Below are 18,848 nucleotides of genomic sequence, written 5' to 3'. Positions count from 1 at the left end.
TACTGTCAGTTATCCATGTATGTACCCATAGCGCTACCAAAAGAGTGCATCGCTACCAAAAGAGTGTTAGTAAACTCAACCTGATGCAGAGCATACATCTCATGATTCGAAAACAGAGAATTACACTTGTGATTAGGGCTGCACAATATATCGAAAATGTATCGAAATCGTAATATCAAGAGCGGCGATATGTGTATCGCGAAGAGGACTAAATTATCGCAAACATGTAAAACATTTCTGTGCAGTCCAATCACTTGCTATGTCAACAAATGTACAAGAAGCCCTCCATGACCAAAACCACACCCCCCACACAGACAGACAAATTAGTGACAATAAAAACACTCTGCTATATTTCTAAATATCGTAATTGATGCCTAGCATGAGAGTATCAATTTTTTTTCTGATATCGTGCAGCCCTACTTGTGATAATCTGACGAGTCACGACAGATTTGAAGTCAAAACTGTGTTAGAATCGGCAGGTAAATATGGTGTCTGTCCGAGGGTAGTCAGCAAACATCTGCTAAACTTCCAAAGTTTTCACCACAACACCCGATCGTGTATCCCGGCCACACGAAAGACACATAGCTAGTTCTATCCTTGCAAAATAACTCAAGTTGTCTTCTTGCACTCACCCTGACAACAGCTAAAAACTACTTCCATTCCAGGTCTTATGACAGTACTTATGTCCTACTAGACTTTTCAATGCAGAAACGACCAGAGATAAAATATAAGGAAATCGATGGAAACAAAGGCTTAAAAAATATAAATTGGTTTTCATCGGGCGTCATTTTCCGTGTAAGAGACAAGTGTCTAGCCGCAGAACATATGCCAATAACTAGACTTGCTTACGTAGGTGTGTGTAGTCCCCTACACGTAAAATACTTGGTCAAAAGACAAATGTCTTGTTTTACAACCGATTTTCCAAAACAAACCAGTTTAACTGGGTATGACTATTGGTTCTGTAGCACAGTGTAGGATTCATGGCTAAATACCTCCACAGCTAATGTTGGCTAGTTAGCTGGCACCCATAAAGTAGCTAGTGGCCAGCAACTAATTATGACTTACTTGATTGGTGTTGGTAGCTGATGGACCGGCCAGGCAGATGAGTTGAACGGGTAAAGTAATACAGGTAGCAGCAGAGGGTGGAGACCAAAGAACGTAGATTGGATAAGGACTATCACTCGATGAAAAATTCATTGGCCACGGTGTAGGCCCTACGGGGGCGTTTCTTAAGGACAAGGTGCGCATGGTCAGTGGGTGCGATGCCATGATCGATGAAAAATTATAACTCCGGAAACTCCGCAAAATCGGTCGAAAGAGGATGTACGATTGTCAATGTTCAGTCAGTGGCCAAATTACTGTAATTGCACCTGTAGTTCAGCATTAATTGCGGGGAATAATTAAGGACAGCTGACAAACATTCACGTGTCCTATGACCTGTTCCACACTCCAACCCTGTCGGTAGTGGCATTGCCATAAAGGTAGAACATAAGACTAGAGGTGACCCTGCCCCCCTTTTCACGGCAGTCCTTGGCCGCCATTTTTCGACTGGTATTCCAGAACAGTTTTAGTAGTATGAGGTTGGATAAGTGCGATCTCCCAGTAGTTTGGATTGGGTCTGGAATGTACCTATGATTGGGGGTCAAACGCCATTTCCCTGAAATAGTGCTGTACTTTTTCAATTCATTTACTTTATGTGGGATTTGGCACTTCATTAAAATCTTTTAAAAAAAGAACAAGTAACAGGGGACAATGTGAGTGCGCCTCTTCAAGTTCATACATTATGATGTTATGAAAACTGAAAGAAAAGTCCACGACACCAAGCTCCCGTTGCTCTTCGGGAGCTTGGTGTCGCAGGCTTTTCTTTCAGTTTTCATGGTATTTTTTCTAGTCCTGCACCCAATCTTTTTCAGACGGATGTGCGTGTTTTTCTCTTTTTGACTATACATTATGATGTTCACATAGTGCGACTGGAAGCTAGCTGCTCACCTGTTTCTTAGTCTTTAGCTTTTTCAGCACGGAGTGCTTATTAGGGAAAAGACCCATTCTCTTCGTACAGCCCACGTTGTACCTATAAACACACACAGAACCACATCAAGGTGAGTACACTTCATTATGGAGAAAGAAAGATTCGAATGCATTGGCACAGGCCTCGCTGTGGGAAAATTCAACCATGGTTGAAGACAGAAAACTGTTCTTAAAAGCTCTTACCTCTTTGCACAAACGGTGGAGCAAAACCTCTTGGACCTCTTGAAGTTATAGGCATAGTCCACTTTGCCACACAGCTCGCAGGCCAGGGTTGGCTCATTGACATTTGGTAGAGCTAAAGAACCAAGACATTCAGATAGCAGCTGTGAATACTGTTCAACAGGATACAGGGTGTGGTTGACAACAATCTGGCATGAAAACATGCTTGGATTATTACACAAGAAAGGGTAAACACTTCACTTGACGCCAGTGTCATCAGTCCTGTTGGGCTTAAGTGACATTCGGTTATGGCAAAGACAACCCTAAGGTTCCCATGTTTATGACATGACATAATGTTTATGACACGTGCATAACTGTGCCATGACACTGTTATGACATGCGCATGACACCAGCGTCAAGTTAAATGTTACCCAATAAAGCCACTCGCGTGAACTTAAAGGGACACTGTGCAGGAAATGGTCAAAAAAGGTACTGCAACTATGCTGCTCATTGAAACTGGGCTGCCTATTGCCAAATTTGATCTTTACCTGAAAGTTTACTAATTAATAAACAAATATTTTCTAGTATGGTCTAAGTAGAGTCATTTTTGCAGCTAAAAATGGCTACTTTTAGAAATTCAAAATGGCGGACCATGGAGAATATCCCCCTTTTCATGTATGAAAAGTGCAATTTTTCCAGTCATAATGAATTCTTAGAATTTGATGGTGGTGGTAAGTATTCATGAAAAAGGTAACATTAGTGAATGGGCAGCATGAATACTGGAAATAAACAACTAAAAATCTCACACAGTGTCCCTTTAAAGAAATGCCTTCTAATGGGCTCGAAATGGTGACACGTTTAACCCATTTTAGCCTGATGCTGCGTATACGTTGTTTGACCTTTGGCGCCTTGAGCAACATAAACGCTGCATTCACGCTCTTCAGATTTGAGTTATTTTTTTTTATCAAAAATGTGGGTATGTTAGCACTGAATGAACACATTCTAATGTAAGAGGAGGGTCCTAGCTTTTAAATACAACTTATTTCATGTTTTTATGTGCTTCTGAGGCTGAGATATTTAGGTTTTAACCCATTGTGTCCTGGAAACACATATACAGGTTTATCAGGATTTTAAATGTTTAGCTGTTTTATTAACTATGTGGGTATGTTCGAGCTGAATGAACACATTACAATGCAAGGGGAGGGTCTTGTCTTTAATGTAACTCGTTTCATGTTTGTATGTGCTTCGGAGGCTGAGATATTTAGGATTTAATAGGAACAGGACACCCTTTCCCAAAAAGGGCTTAGGACAAAATGGGTTAATAGGCAGAGGGAAACTTTTCCCAAAAAGGGCTTAGGTATTAAGCAAGTGTTTTTTGCAGATGCCTTAGGTTAAAAGGGGTTAAGCCAGGTGTCGCCGCATCACACTGTAGAAACTCATGGAATGCAGGGCAGTGTCACTCCACCATCCTCTGAATGTAACTGAGGTCATCTTGCCCAGTCTTCATAAGAGTAAGAGTATGCACATCCCACCTCTCTGAGGCCAGGTGCAGGACAAAATTTATATCTGATAGTAGAAAGAGTAGATGTCCGCACACTGTAGCTCCACTTTGAAAATGTATTCATCTCATACAACGTTCGACCCAACAGGGTCTTCATCAGGCATCAATGCATTGCCTGACGAAGACCCTGTTGGGTCGAAATGCTGTATGAATGTTCAAAGTGGAGCTACAGTGAACGGATATCTACTCTTTATAACATCTTGTACAGTCTGCCACTTGGGGCTCGAACCCGCAACCTACCAAGTTCATGCTCCAGTTGGACATAGAAGGCACAGCACAATACCGCTGAGCTCAAGGTCCAGAGCGATAGCTCAGTACTACTACCGATACAGTATGAGCCTTTGGGGTGGAGGTTTACTAACGTACTATAGCCAAACTCTGCTAGTTGGCATGTCACATAGCTGGCGTCATCAATGACAACATACGACACAATGACATCAATACGACACATTTGTATTCAAGATATTGCAAAAAAAATTAATTCAGAATCCATTTTCTCATTTGCGAATGAGGGAATGCCACCAAAAGCATGTTCTGCGCTGCGTGACAGTAGGGAAACCTTTTTTTCACAGGAGAAAAGGTGACACCCAGGCAAGATACTGCAAGAAATGACTGGAGGACAATATTGAACTATACGCATGGTGTCCGCTCACGATTATCAAAAAATGTCACCATTTCAATACCAGAATGCTTTCCTTTAAGCTTAGCCAATGGCCTTTCATGATTACAAACAACCTCAAGTGCCAGGCCCAATCACATCACTTCACATTGACAGGTTTTGACGTCCTGTTCTGCAGGGAACAGCTACACATTATCTGTTGGCATTCAGTAAGCACGGTGCAAGTCTTTGCAGCAAAGACAGCGAATGGCAAACCCACAAACCTTGTTGCGAAAGATCCTCCATTGCTGAATCTTCGATATTTACAGAGGTTTCGTGCGTTGCTTGCTCCAAGTCAGACTGTGCCTGTTGCTGCTGCTTCAGTTGTTGCAAGTTCTCGATCAACATTGACGGTCTATCCACCTGAGAATAAGTAAATTACAGTTTGGTTACACACTGTGCATACCTGTTTATATGATTTGTAATAATCTCGTTTGATTATGGCCAGAGTACACAAAACAATGTCAAAACATTTTCAGGTGCACAACTGAGGAAGGTCAGTCAATCGACATCTTGGAAAATTAAAGAAAACAAAGTTTTTATTGATGTTTGGCACCTTTTAAAGGATAGTTCCGGCGTAAAATGAAAGTTTCACCATCGCTTTCCCATGCCACATAAGGTATCTAATGATGAGCCATTTCGGGCAATGCCGCGCCGTTATGGAGTTAGCTAATTTTAAGCTTTTTGGTGAAAAACGCAGCCAACGCATCACGGCGGGGCCAATTATAAACCTATTCTTTTCTGATGTTTCCCCGCTATAAACAACTTCAAAAACGCTACACACTTCATCACAAAGGTCTCGTCAATCAAACCGAGGCACAGAGAATGTCATCGGACCACACAATCTTTCACTGGCCAGTGTTTTCAGAGGTGTCTCACTGTTGCAACTCTCTGACCCGGATGCCAGGGCGCGCGAGGTCAGAAGGACCATTACGCAACGGAGGAGGGCTGGAGGAATTTATAAAGTCGTACTATAAGTACTCTTACAGATGTAAGTACACCACCAGTGGTGTGTTATTACAAAGCTGAATCCATGTTATATTATACCGTGTTGCAATTACTTTGTAAGAGTAGTCTGCCTACCTGTACTCTCCATGCAACTCTTCAAATCTGCTGCCTGCACACACGGTAGTAGCGATCCCTCCGGGTTTTTACGCCAGTTTCGTCCACTTCTAATGCTATTAGCCATTCCCGTAATATGGCTGGTTTAGACAGTGGCAGTCGGTGAAAACGGTCGGGGTTCCAGCTTTTCATTTTACGGTCGTAGCCGGTGCGAACCGCGGACCATGTTTAGCCTACCTAGCCACCTGATTGAGTAGCCTGCATCCGGGTCAGAGAGTTGCAACAGTGAGACACCTCTGAAAACACTGGCCAGTGAAAGATTGTGTGGTCCGATGACATTCTCTGTGCCTCGGTTTGATTGACGAGACCTTTGTGATGAAGTGTGTAGCGTTTTTGAAGTTGTTTATAGCGGGGAAACATCAGAAAAGAATAGGTTTATAATTGGCCCCGCCGTGATGCGTTGGCTGCGTTTTTCACCAAAAAGCTTAAAATTAGCTAACTCCATAACGGCGCGGCATTGCCCGGAATGGCTCATCATTAGATACATTATGTGGCATGGGAAAGCGATGGTGAAACTTTCATTTTACGCCGGAACTATCCTTTAAGCGAGAGTGCGGTGTAATCCGGTTAGGTACCCAACTCATGAAATGGCACAATCTATATTTACTGCAGATGTGCATCTGTGAAGTCTGAAGCCCATTAGATGATCTGATTGCCCTGAATGCACTTTTTGTATTGTACCTCCACTAGAGGGAAGCATGTGTCCTTCCACATGGCCAGGGAAGGAACCGGGGGATTAAAAACAAACACCAAGTATGATGTATATCCTACACAACTGCCTTAACTACAAAGTTTCACAGTTTAACAACAGTCATGTCAATCTCTGATATATATTCCTGACTATGCCCTGGACGCTGAGAGGGGCGAGGGTCTCTGAGGGTGATGAGTGAGTGAAGAGTGTAGTGTGTGGGGGGTACTCACTGGGAAAGGTTCGGCTCCCTCCTGGATCACGAATCCCTCGATGACGTGCGTTAGGATCTGGGGCTTCACAACGGCCTGGGGTGGTTTGCTCTCGCCATTTTGAGGAGTGCTACCGGTCACAGTGGGCGCATTGTTCCCACTGCCCGAGGTCATGGCTGGAGGTGAACCCACACCTGGTCTCGCATTCACTCTCCCCTCTGCGACACCCGCGCCTGCGAACGAGATGAAGACGAGAGAGACACAGTGGCATCCATCAAACTTACTGTAGCGGTGGTGACAACTTAACTTTTGCCTTCAAGTCACAAAGCAACACGATGAATGAATTGATGTGAATGGCGAGGGGTTGTTTACTATTCGGGCGGCCATTCAGGGAAATAGTGAAAGTGCTGCAGGGATCCATTCATGAAAACACGCAGCGCAAAGACGTTTTAGTTTCGATTGCGTGGGAGTTTCGAATGCATTTTAAATGCAGATTGTAGATCATCATTTCTGTACTCAGACAACAAATTGACTTTTTATTTGCATGTAAACCGCTCTCTGGTAGTCGATTGCTTATGCCTTGTCATGAGCAAACGAGGCAGTTTAAGCAACACTGCAACCAACCATGCTGCGTATTCGATGCAATGTCTGGGATATTGTTGCAAACCAAGCGTTCGGTAACATTGTAATTTACGCAATCGTAGGATAGTGGAGATGGAAAACACATTTTACGCACACAATTTATTTCATAAACAACATTCAGAAGTTGCAGTCGCGTCCAAGAGTCTCACAATGGCCTATTTAATGTTTGATTACACGAAAAGCCATGTCCAACAGTTACGTTACGCACAAAAAACCCGCCACATGTTGCCCCAACCCAAAGCCTCACGTACAGGGGTCCTGACAATAGTCAACAGCCTCCGCAAGCACACGCCTTTGTTCCGTTCCAGCGAGTCCGCCAGTGGATCCTTCCTTTGCTATTCCCAGCGCTCGCTCAAACAGGAATGAAGTGGACAAAGAGTTCCATTTTCTGCGTATTCCACAGCGTTGCGCGAGGGTTCCATAAATAGATACTACGCCGGACAGGCAAATCTCGCCCAAACTTTTTTGTTTTGTTTGAACAAACCGACGCTCCCACACGAGCAGCAGGGGCACATTCTCTAATCCCCTTTGTACAAGCGAACTGAATAGGAAACCGAAGAGCCTCACTATTGGCTGGCTAAACTTGGAATTCTACCCAATGACGCCGTGTATTTACTAAGAAATGGGCATGTGATTGGCTCAGAAGGCTTGATGGCGCACTAACAAAATACTTGGAGGGACAGCAGAGAGAGCGCATGGGTGCTGCTCGAATTTCCCACATGAGAAGAGAAAAACAGGCGTACATTCTATTTATTAAATTAAACCATTATTTTAGCCACACTGATTTGGACAAATGCACTCTCATATAAGCATGCCATGTCAGTTTAGGTGCACGCTGAGGGTTAAGACTGAACTTGTAAGCAAACACTACTACAACAAACGGCTGGGGCCAAAAAAGTGCCCGCACCAACTTTGATGTCGTATAATTCCTAAACGACTTAAGCTATGACTACGAAACGTTGTGACTTTTCAACATTTAGTTGGCTACAGTTAGGTACCGAAAGATTAGGTTTATCATTTTTGCCGTTGCCATGGCAACGGTTTTCTGACAGGTATGTCTGACCAAAAATCACTTTACCATATCTAAGACGCCATATATTTTCAGATTTTTTTGTTATTTCCATTACCATCAGACAACTTTGTGAGCATTTAAGTGGTTTGAAACATAAAATCATTAAAATTTAAGTGCGTTACCTAAATTTGTTGGAAAATCCATTATGGCGAGATTTTGGGCATAATAAGATAATGATGTCATAATGACGTCATAATAACAGATAATTACACACAAATTATGTCATTCATAGATGTACATAGATCATCTCCCCCAAGTTTCGTAGTCATACTGTATTCCGTTCATGAGTTATGAGGGGGGGGTCAAAAGAGACCCCCTACCACAACCCCCCCGGCCCAGGAATGCCAAAAAAGCCCAGTCTGAGTAGGGTTAAAGCCAGGCAGATCAGCAGGTGTGTGTGTGTGTGTGTGTGTGTGTGTGTGTGTGTGTGTGTGTGTGTGTGTGTGTGTGTGTGTGTGTGTGTGTGTGTGTGTGTGTGTGTGTGTGTGAGTGTGTGTGTGTGTGTGAGTGTGTGAGTGTGTGTGTGTGAGATAGAGAGAGAGAGAGAGAGAGAGAATACATCATCGGTTGATAGACACATGCAGAGCTATCTCATTTTGATGCAAATACATTTTATTTATTCACTCCAGTCCTACTCAGCAGCCATGTGAAGCTACTTGTTATTGTTAGATAGAGAAAAAGACGATTCTTTAACAATAGCAAAATGATTAGGTGTACAGTCAAGCCTGTGTTTTTTTTTCCTTCATCACCAGCCGATATAGCAAGATGTTAATCTTACTTGCAAAACATACGCTCACCACCAGTCAATGTGGCTAGTAAGCTGTAAGTTATTTTCCCCAGCATTTGCCGAGTAAGTGGGTGCTAATTTAGAGCCTTGTGTGCAGTATACGTGTATATGAAATCGATTAAAATGGTAATACATGTTGCATAAAAATCCAACATATGTTAATAAACTTGTAAATTGCACAGACACAAGCATGTGAATCCCAAAGTCATTCGAAATCAACTGTGTGTTGACATGATATGATCCCATCACGTGCCATGTGCTAATTTGTAGAGCGAAGGGGAGCTATGCAATGCAATGAGCTGTTGGAGGAGATTGGGCCATAAAACAACTGCATCCCCTTTGTGTGCAGCATCAGTCTTGCACACTTTAACACATTCTGACATGTAGCAGAGTATTCAGCCCCAAAAGGGTACAAAGCCAGTTTCTTACGTACACACGCGCACACACACACACACACACACACACACACACACACACACACACACACACACACACACACACACACACACACACACACACACACACACACACACACACACACACCCATACACACACACTTGGCATCCAACCACAAGCACAGACACAGATCCCAATCATCATCATTGGGGGCGCCCCCCGTTTGGGCCTCTCCTCCCTCCCTCTCAGATGTAAGTGATTATCATTCATAATGATGAGGCCTGATTGGATGGGCACATGGAGCACCTGCCGGAGGAGAGGAGAGCAGAGGAGAGGAGCGGAGAGGAGAAGAGCGGAGAGGAGAGGAGCGGAGAGGAGCGGAGCGGAGCAGAGAGGAGAGGAGAGGAGAGGAGCGGAGAGGAAAGGAGAAGAGAGGAGAGGAGAGGAAAGGAGAGGAGAGGAGGATGAGGAGAGAAGAGGAGAGGAGAGGAGGATGGGGAGAGGAGAGGAGAGGAGAGGAGATGAAAGGAGAGGAGAGGAGAGCAGGGGAGGAGAGAGGAGAGGAGGGGAGAGGAGAGGAGAGGAGGAGAGAGGAGAGGAGGGAAGAGGAGAGGAGGGGAGAGGAGAGGAGAGGAGAGGAGAGGAAAGGAGAGAAGAGGAGAGAAGAGGAAGGGAGGGGAGAGGAGAGGAGAGGAAAGATAAGGAGAGAAGAGAAGAGAAGAGAAGAGAAGAGAAGAGAAGAGAAGAGAAGAGGAGAGGAGAGGAGAGGAGAGTGGTGAGCAATGGCACTGGTGGGACTGGACTGGGGTGCACCTTTATTTGGGGTCCTCCCAATGGGGATTACGTGGACACACATACACACACGGAGAGACGTAGACACACACATGCGCATGTGCACAGAGACACACAGAGGTACACAGAGGTACACACACGCACGCACGCACGCACGCACACACACACACACACACACACACACACACACACACACACACACACACACATCCATATACACACACACACCGCACGTACCCAATCCACCCCTAATTATGGGGGAAAGCTGTCACTCCCGCCCCCGACGAGAGCTGGGTGTGGACAATAGATACTGGGGCGTAACAGATTCAGCCTTCCGCTTGAGGGGAGCGAGCGCCAGAGAGAGCACAGACATGCCTCATACATACCCCCCCCCCACCCCCACACACACACACACACACACACACACACACACAAACACGTGACGTTGTCACACCTCTTGCTCTTTCTTGCTCTCTTTTTCAGCATGCTTTCTACTCTTCTCTCTGTTTTTACCCTTCACTCTCTCTTTATGATCTAAACGTTTGGACCAAAAGTGCTAACATCAACACAAAAGCATGTGTGTGTGTGTGTGTGTGTGTGTGTGTGTGTGTGTGTGTGTGTGTGTGTGTGTGTGTGTGCGTGTGCGTGCGTGCATGTGTTAATCTTACTAGCAAATGTATGTGTGGGTGTGTGGGTGTGTTTATGTGCATGAGTTCGGATGTGGCCAAGTAGAGTACTGCTGTGCAGTTAGACGTTTGCACCTGCAGACAGCGGTCCTGGGTTCAGCAGTAGACGTTTCCATTCGCAGGCTGTAGCCCTATGTTCAGATGCTGCCATCCGCAGGCAGCAGCCATGGGTTCAGATGCTGCCATTCGCCTTTCCCATGCCCTCGCTCTTGGCCACTCCCACCGCTCACTAATGCGCTCTAATTGGCCGTACACATTCAGCACTCTGTGATTCAGCACAAATGGCCACAGCCAGGGAAGCCGACAGGGAGGGGGAAAGGGGTCATTTGCCCCAGGCCCAGGTAGAAAGGGGGGCTAGAATTGGGTCCTCATTACACTGCATGTATTGGGTTAGGGGGCCTTTCAGATGACTTTGTCCTGGGCCCAGCCAAAACTGTCAGCTGCCACAGCAGGGACAACTGACTGCCATGGCAATGGGGAGGAGAGATTTGTTGCGAAATGTTGCGTTATTTTTTTTTTTAAACAATTTTTTTGTGCAACTATAATTTGGTTTATTCCACCACAGAACAGGATAATATGATCTACAGGTATTTGATTTTGAGTTTAAAGAATATTCCTAAATTAAAAAATACTAAAGCAAAATACTTGCAAGCAAAAACACATTATTATCTCAGAAAACATTTCATGGACACATTTGAAGACAGATAGAAGGATTGGTTTATTTTGTTTTGTATAGCAGCTGTGTATCGCTCCATATTACGGTTTGTGCGGGTTTGTGAGTGTGTGCGGCTGCTTGTTTGTGTGTGTGTGTGTGTGTGTGTGTGTGTGTGTGTGTGTGTGTGTGTGTGTGTGTGTGTGTGTGTGTGTGTGTGTGTGTGTGTGTGTTTGTGTGTGTATGTGTGAGCGTGTGTGTGTGTGTGTGTGCATGCGTGCATGCGTGCATGCATGCGTGTGTGTGTGTCTGTGTGTGTGAGTGTGAGTCTGTGAGCATGTGTGCGCGTGTGTGCGTGTGTGCGTGTGTGCGTGTGAACTCTCTAATGGGAATTGAATCATCTGCTGAGTAAATCTTGTCCCCAGATGGCCTGAGCTGACAAAAGAGGTGATAATTACTTATGCAGAGAGGGGACACGCTGCATATGCATCAGAGAAAAGATCAATCCTCACTCAGTCTCTCGCCCATATGTTTGGGGGTGAAGAGATTAGTGAAAATGTCCATACTAATAGATAGAAAGCACCCCGAGAGCGCAGCACTCTGCCAAGCAGTTCAACACCCCCACCCCCTTTTTTTTGCTGTTTATGTTTGTTTCTTTTATTTGATCAACTGCATTTTTAGCGACAGTAATTATCCACATTTTCTTGGCGAAGCAACCAATGAACAGATTTTCCTTAAAAAAAACACACAGGTACCTATAGGCCCTATGGGCTTATGATGAAAAATGTAAAAGAAAAGTAGTTACCTTCTATTCGGCTTAACTGACTTGGATACGCATTGGGCTCCAACAGAGGAGGGAGAGAAACTGCAAGATGGTGATTGGCTACAGGACACGTCACTCCTACAGTGGGCAGGGCAGACTTCTCCTGCCCCTCCTGTGCACAAGGGGCACAACGCAGACCATTTATTTATGTTTTTACACATACAGTACAATTGAATGCATAGACTATGTATAGGGTTGAAAGTACCAAAAAGCAGCATGCATGCTAGAGAGCTTTAAGTGAGATGCTTACAGTAGCAGCAGTCGGCAGCGGCAGCAGTGGTGGCTGGAGCTGTGGATTGGCAGCTGCCAACTGGAAAGGCCTCCCTCTGGCCTGGGGAGAGGGGCTGCTGAACACCAGGGGGTGTCCCTGCTGGGGGAACACCTGTGGTGGGCTGGCAGAAGCAGCAGCAGCAGCAGCATTAGCAATAGTAGCAGCAGCAGCCACAGGGGTGGTGGTGGTGGTGGTGGTGGTGGAGTGGAATATGGCAGTCTGCTGGGTGGGGGGCTGGACTGGTTTAGGCAGCAGCGTCACGGAGTACTGGCCATGGGCATGGGCCTGGGCCTGGCTGTGAGTCTGGGGCTGGGCATGGGCCTGGGCCGCGCTGTGAGTCTGGGGCTGGGCTGTGTTGTGGTTCTGATGGAGCTGCTGCTGCTGCAGCTGCTGGGTGGATGTAACAGGCTGGATGGCCAAGGCCGGTACCGGTACCGCGTGTGCCACGGCAGGCAGCAGGCTGGGCTGGATGGCGGTAGCCTGGAAGAGCTGGGTCTGGGTCTGTGTCTGGGTCCTCTGGGGCAGCTGGGCTTGCAGCTGGTGCTGGTGGTGATGGTGGGGGTGGTGTGGGGGTGGCTGAGCCTGCTGCTGGGCTGCCTGGACTGGCTGAGCTGGAGCAGGCTGGATAGGCTGTTGCTGCTGTTGCTGCTGCTGCTGTTGCTGCTGTTGCTGCTGCTGCTGCTGCTGCTGCTGCTGTTGCACCACAAACTGCTGCTGCTGCTGGTTGAGCAACTGGTGGGTTTGGATCTGTGTGTATGCTGCAAAAGACCAGAGGAAGATGTCTGCATGATGATCTGCACTTAGTTACATTTCAGTCATATTTTATTATATTTCATAACATTTCAATATATTTCTCATATGATTCATATTTCATTAGATTTGATTACATTGCATTATATATTATCATATCTCAATAAAAAAATGAACATGATGGCAGCAATGATGGCAACAACAATATTATTACTGAATTGTATTATTACAGTACCTATTGTATTTGAGACCTTCCAACACAATTTTTTATTATGTTTTTCCATACAGCGTTTGTATGGAATATACAGTCCAGCAGAACTAGGATGTTGTGTTTACTGTAAAACAGTAGCTATAGGCTACTGGGAAAAGGGGAATGCTAGTCTGTGTGGGAGAGGACTTCGACATGGCACCAAAAAATACTACCGACTGCCAACCTTTACTCCTTTTCAGTTCAAAGAGGTCATGGAATGTGAAATTCAAAAGAAAGAAATAACCAAGATGGTTTTCATGTGATCCTTTTAAGACTTGAGGGAACGTTGGTTCACATGGCCGTTCTCAATTCACTTATTCGAAATTGTAATTCCCCAAACAGAATATTTGCATTGCATTGTTGTTTTGAAATTAACTGTAATGGGTTTGTTCCTTGAGCTCAGCGTGTTGCACAGAAGCAGGAGGGCTTGAGGTCTCTATTTTACTGCCACGGCAGAGGGTTGTTTACTTTACAAACATCGCCGAGCCAGAGGCCAAAGACATTAACACGGAGAAAACAGCAGCACCGAGAAAACAAAACAAACAGCCGCGGGAAAGAGGAGAGAAGAAGGGGCGGGCTCCCTCCCTCTGAGTAGTAAGAAGACTATTCAGAAGTCCTGTCTTAGTTATTTAGCAACTTTCTTCTTCTACAGGAAAAATAAAATGAGCTATGTGGGTATTCACAAACCCTGAACCCTCCTTTTACGTCTTTTCATATCCTCAGACTTTGCACTGTTCCTTTGCACCATTCCTGTAGTAGTTGTTGAAAAGACCTTACTACAATAATACCACTACTACTTCACCATAACACAAGCCTTTATCAATATGACTTGATCATTGCCATTCTGTTAAGAGCACATTTATAACAGTGGCCATGCTTAGCCTCTTACTAAAGCAGGGGTCGCCGGCGACCCTATTCACTTGCTGAAAATGCTTAACTACATCATAACAACATTGCCATGACATTACAGAATGCCATAGTGCTGCGCTAAGGGGTTAAGTCATGGAGGGCATTGCATTTATAACAGGGTCTGTGTTTAAGTCATGGAGGCCATTGCTCCATAGTGTTTTAAATGACTTTGTGCAAGTCAAAAACTGCACGAATCTGCATGAAGGGATTGCTGACTAGGATATCTCCCCCGCCCCCTCTCTGTAGTGAGAGTAAGATTGTTGAAGGGGCGGATGTGGAACTGAAAGCTAAATTACTTCAATCATGTTCAGACATGGATAAAATAGGCTGCTGTCACGAACATCAAATCAAACTCTCACTCTTTTGCTTTCGCTCATTGCTTTATTTTCTCCCTCTCTCGCTCTCTCTCTCTCTCCCTCTCTCTCTCTCTCTCTCTCTCTCTCTCTCTCTCTCTCTCTCTCTCTCTCTCTCTCTCTCTCTCTCTCTCTTACTCACAGCCTTTCCAATTCTCTCTCCCTATCTCCGTCTCTCCCCAGCTCCCCTTTTCATTCTTTTCCATGTTATTCTTCCCAGCACTATTTTCATAGGTTGTCATTAAGTCCAACATATCAAGCACACACTTTCTTTATTTTTCTCTTTCGCTCTCACATGCATAAACAGTGTCTTCTCACTTTCTGTCACACATGTAAACAACAGACAAATGCACACATGTACAGACACTCACTCACAGAGAGTTGTATAAAGTATAGAAGTGCTCTTACAGCTGTAATTACAACACTCGTGGTATTACATGGTTCCAACTTTGTCATATCACACTACTAGTGTTGTAATTACATCTGTAGGAGTACTTCTACTTCTACTTTATACAACTCCGCACATAGATGCACACAGACTTGCCTCTCAGTCCTACTTTCTACAACAAAAGGGATCATTTTCAATTCACACATCAAAGGGCGGGCAGCAAAGCCTTCTATAGTTTCATCAGATAGCAGGAATGAGTCTGACCCCACTTGGTGCACATGAAACATGCCACTCTACATGTCAGCATTGGCTCGGCTTCACCAAGCCCCCCTCCAGAGAGAGAGAGAGAGAGAGCGAGAGAGGAGAGAGAGAGAGAGGGGGGGGGAGAGAGAGAGAGGAGAGAGAGAGAGAGAGAGAGAGAGAGAGAGAGATAGAGAGGAGAGAGGAGAGAGAGAGTGAGAGAGAGAGAGGAGAGAGTGAGAGAGAGAGAGATAGAGAGGGGGGAGGGAAAGAAAGAAAGAAAGAAAGAAAGGAAGAAAGAAAGAAAGAAAAAAAGAAAGAAAGAAAGAAAGAAAGAAAGAGAGAGAAAGTGGTCCCCTTAGCCCTAGGCTGCCACCCCCCTCCACCCCCTGCTTCCCCAGAACATGCAGTAGTTGACACCGCGCTTTCTCTGGGGTAATGGCCTCTCTCAGCTGCACTCGACACAGCCCTCATACACAACAGCACTATGGCAGCAGCAGCGGTGTGTGTGTGTGTGTGTGTTTTTGTGCGTGCGTGTGTGCAATGCATGTGTCTGTCCATGTTTATGCATGTGTACATGCATGCCCATGCATACGTGTTAGGGCTGTGCAATATATCATATATCGTGATATCAACATTGCTGTCAAACAATATCAAGTCGAGTTGAAACAATATTTTTGCAATTTGTCAGCACTGCCAAAAGTTAGGTTACGCTAAGCGCAATACATTCCCCTCCACTTCCCAGCCATTGCGAGTACAGAGCAGACTTGCTACCCAACACTCATGCAGAACACTATGGTGTGTTCCTCTATGGCCCTCCACTCACACTGCTGAACTGAGAGAAGATTGTGAATTGTTAGCACAATCGTTTGTCTTTAAAATAAATATTGTCTACAATATTGTGATATCAATATTGTCTGGAGTAATCGTGATCTTGATTTTTCTCATAATCGAGCAGCCCTAATGTGTGTGTGTGTGTGTGTGTGTGTGTGTGTGTGTGTGTGTGTGTGTGTGTGTGTGTGTGTGTGTGTGTGTGTGTGTGTGTGGATAAAAGATTCATCCATAAAGACCACCGTTGTGCTGCATACAACATACAGTATCATTGTTTCGAGTTCTCCAGCACTGCGGTTGAGAAGCAGTGTAAGGGGTTTCACAGTGTAAGGGACCAGTGGCTTGGTCTCACTCCTCAGTGTTCTCATCCAGCTGCTAAAAAGCTTTTTATGACGGATTGATCGCAGGGGCTCATGTAAAAAAAAAAAAAAAGATCAAATGTTTTAAGCGCACAAAATTGCACATTGGCCACGCTCCATAGCGCTGGACCCTCTGCGACTAGACCAGGAAAGGATTTAAGATGGCCTGGGGCCCCTAGCCTACAGATTGCTGTGGGGACCCTCAGAAGGCGAATTTCAAAAGGTGAAAAATGTACATAGACTCTCAAAAATGGAAAAATGTACATAGACATTCAGGATAACATATCTACCCACTGTACTCAACATGATGGATGATGTTTTCTATATTTTATAATCTTGTCACAATTCTGATTTTTTTTTCACTTTTGGGCAATCAGGGGCCCCGTGGCAGGTGAGGGGCCCTAGGCTGCAGCCATATCTAGCCTGCACATTAATCTGTCCCTGGTCTAGACTCCCGGATTCAGTTTAAATGTGAAACGGGTCTTAGCCTATATCTTTAAGGGCCTGCATGACAAAGCCCACTGCAGCACGTCTCAATCACACAGCACGCTACAGAAACACGAGACACGTCTTTCCTTCTCAGACGTCTCAGTTAGTGGAAATGCCTTCCCAGATGTCTGCACTGCCTAGTTTGTATTCCTACTTTAGGCTACGTACAAGTTCAAAAGTTTATTGCCATGTCGACATAATAGATAGGAATTTTTCGTGGCATACCCCCAACATCAAAAACATACAATTGACAAGCACACAACAGCAAGGTACACTGTAAATATAGATATGGATAGACATAACAATAGACAGAAAGAGTCCCAGCAGTATACCTATATCTATATTACTACATACAGTAGGCCCTACATATCGGCTATTTATTATCTTCAACTTCTCTGCTATTCTACTTAAATGCTCACCTGTTCAAAGTTTTACAGTAAACTGTAGTTATATTTCTACTGTGTTTTAGTGGAGGAGAACCTGCTTGTCCACATGTACATATAGGCTATTCTTTTCAACTTCTCTGTTTTTCTGAATTAAAAAATGCTCACTGGGTAAAAAGACTTTCTAAGATAAACTGTAGTTATATTGCTAGCTACTGGCGTAGAACCTCTTTACTGACATACATATGGGCTATTTTCTTCATTTTCATTAGATATTCATGTTGTACACTATATAGAGTAATTCTGATACTGGGAACTGTGACTTGTGCTCCAGAGTTAGGCGTGAGGGGGGCAGCTCCCGCTGCTGATATGGCTGCCACAGAAGCACCTTTGCTGGGATGCAGCTGGCAGCCACGACCGCAATCTGGATCCAGTTCCAGTTCCGCCCACATGAATGATTAATTCCAGGCCCGGCCGGCACTCACTGAGGGGCTCTGCATGCACTGGGGTTAGGAATGTCCTCTCATACACAGAGGGGGACACATACCACATACACATAAGCACTTAAATACACACATGCTCACACACGCACGCACACACACACACGCACACAAACACACACACACACAGCCGCCACACCTACTCGACTTGTACTCTCTATCCGTGACTCGCTTTCAGGGATGGATATATATATATATACACAGATAAATAATGTGCCACATTGCTCACTAAAGAATGAACACTTTTGATATGAAGGCACTTCACTACTGTAGGTACTTCACTATGCGCAATTCTCTTTACACTTTATTTTAACGTTACATCTATTAAAACTAATTAATACAATGTTAATGCCTGTATATTGTTTAAGAAACTTGTAAGGCATGTACTAAGCAAAATCAAACATTGGTTAGGCATGTATTCGCAAATGTCTTGTTCATGCACAATTAGGGATTTATTATAAATATAATCTTAGTGAGGACCTACAGTAACAAATGTTACTTGCAATTCATTGACTTCACTTGAGAGAGTGTAGAATCAGTGTTATTATTTTGGCTTGCTCCCAAATGTTGAAGGTAGTATACTGTACTTGTGGTGGTATGGCACTTGTGGTAGAACATGGAACGAAAGTGTTCCGATATGATTCTGAAACGTAGTTCTATTCATCATACCTGGAGGAGGACAACCCAGCGGAAAGGGAATGGCACACGCGCACACACACACACACGCACGCATAAACACACACACACACATACACGCACGCACGCGCACACGTGGATACACACACACACACACACACAAACACACACACTGTGGAAAGGGAACAACACACACATATACACATACTGT

General features: G+C 44.8%; 1 protein-coding gene across 1 annotated transcript in view; it reads right to left on the bottom strand.

The window, feature by feature from the left end:
* The window catches only part of phc2a (polyhomeotic homolog 2a (Drosophila)), a 109,440-nt gene that overhangs the window by 19,677 nt on the left and 70,915 nt on the right, over positions 1-18,848 (bottom strand). The window contains exons 7-12 of the mRNA XM_063208409.1: positions 12,529-13,307; positions 12,261-12,390; positions 6,450-6,661; positions 4,631-4,769; positions 2,212-2,323; positions 1,990-2,071 (exon numbers count right to left, since the gene is read on the bottom strand). Of these exons, the coding sequence (XP_063064479.1) occupies positions 1,990-2,071; positions 2,212-2,323; positions 4,631-4,769; positions 6,450-6,661; positions 12,261-12,390; positions 12,529-13,307 (1,454 nt within the window). The remainder of the gene's footprint in view (positions 1-1,989; positions 2,072-2,211; positions 2,324-4,630; positions 4,770-6,449; positions 6,662-12,260; positions 12,391-12,528; positions 13,308-18,848) is intronic.

The sequence above is a fragment of the Engraulis encrasicolus genome, chromosome 10, assembly GCF_034702125.1.
Source record: "Engraulis encrasicolus isolate BLACKSEA-1 chromosome 10, IST_EnEncr_1.0, whole genome shotgun sequence".
Lineage (NCBI taxonomy): Eukaryota > Metazoa > Chordata > Actinopteri > Clupeiformes > Engraulidae > Engraulis > Engraulis encrasicolus.
The sequence above is the reverse complement of the archived record's forward strand: the minus strand, read 5'-3'. Positions and strand labels throughout refer to the sequence as shown.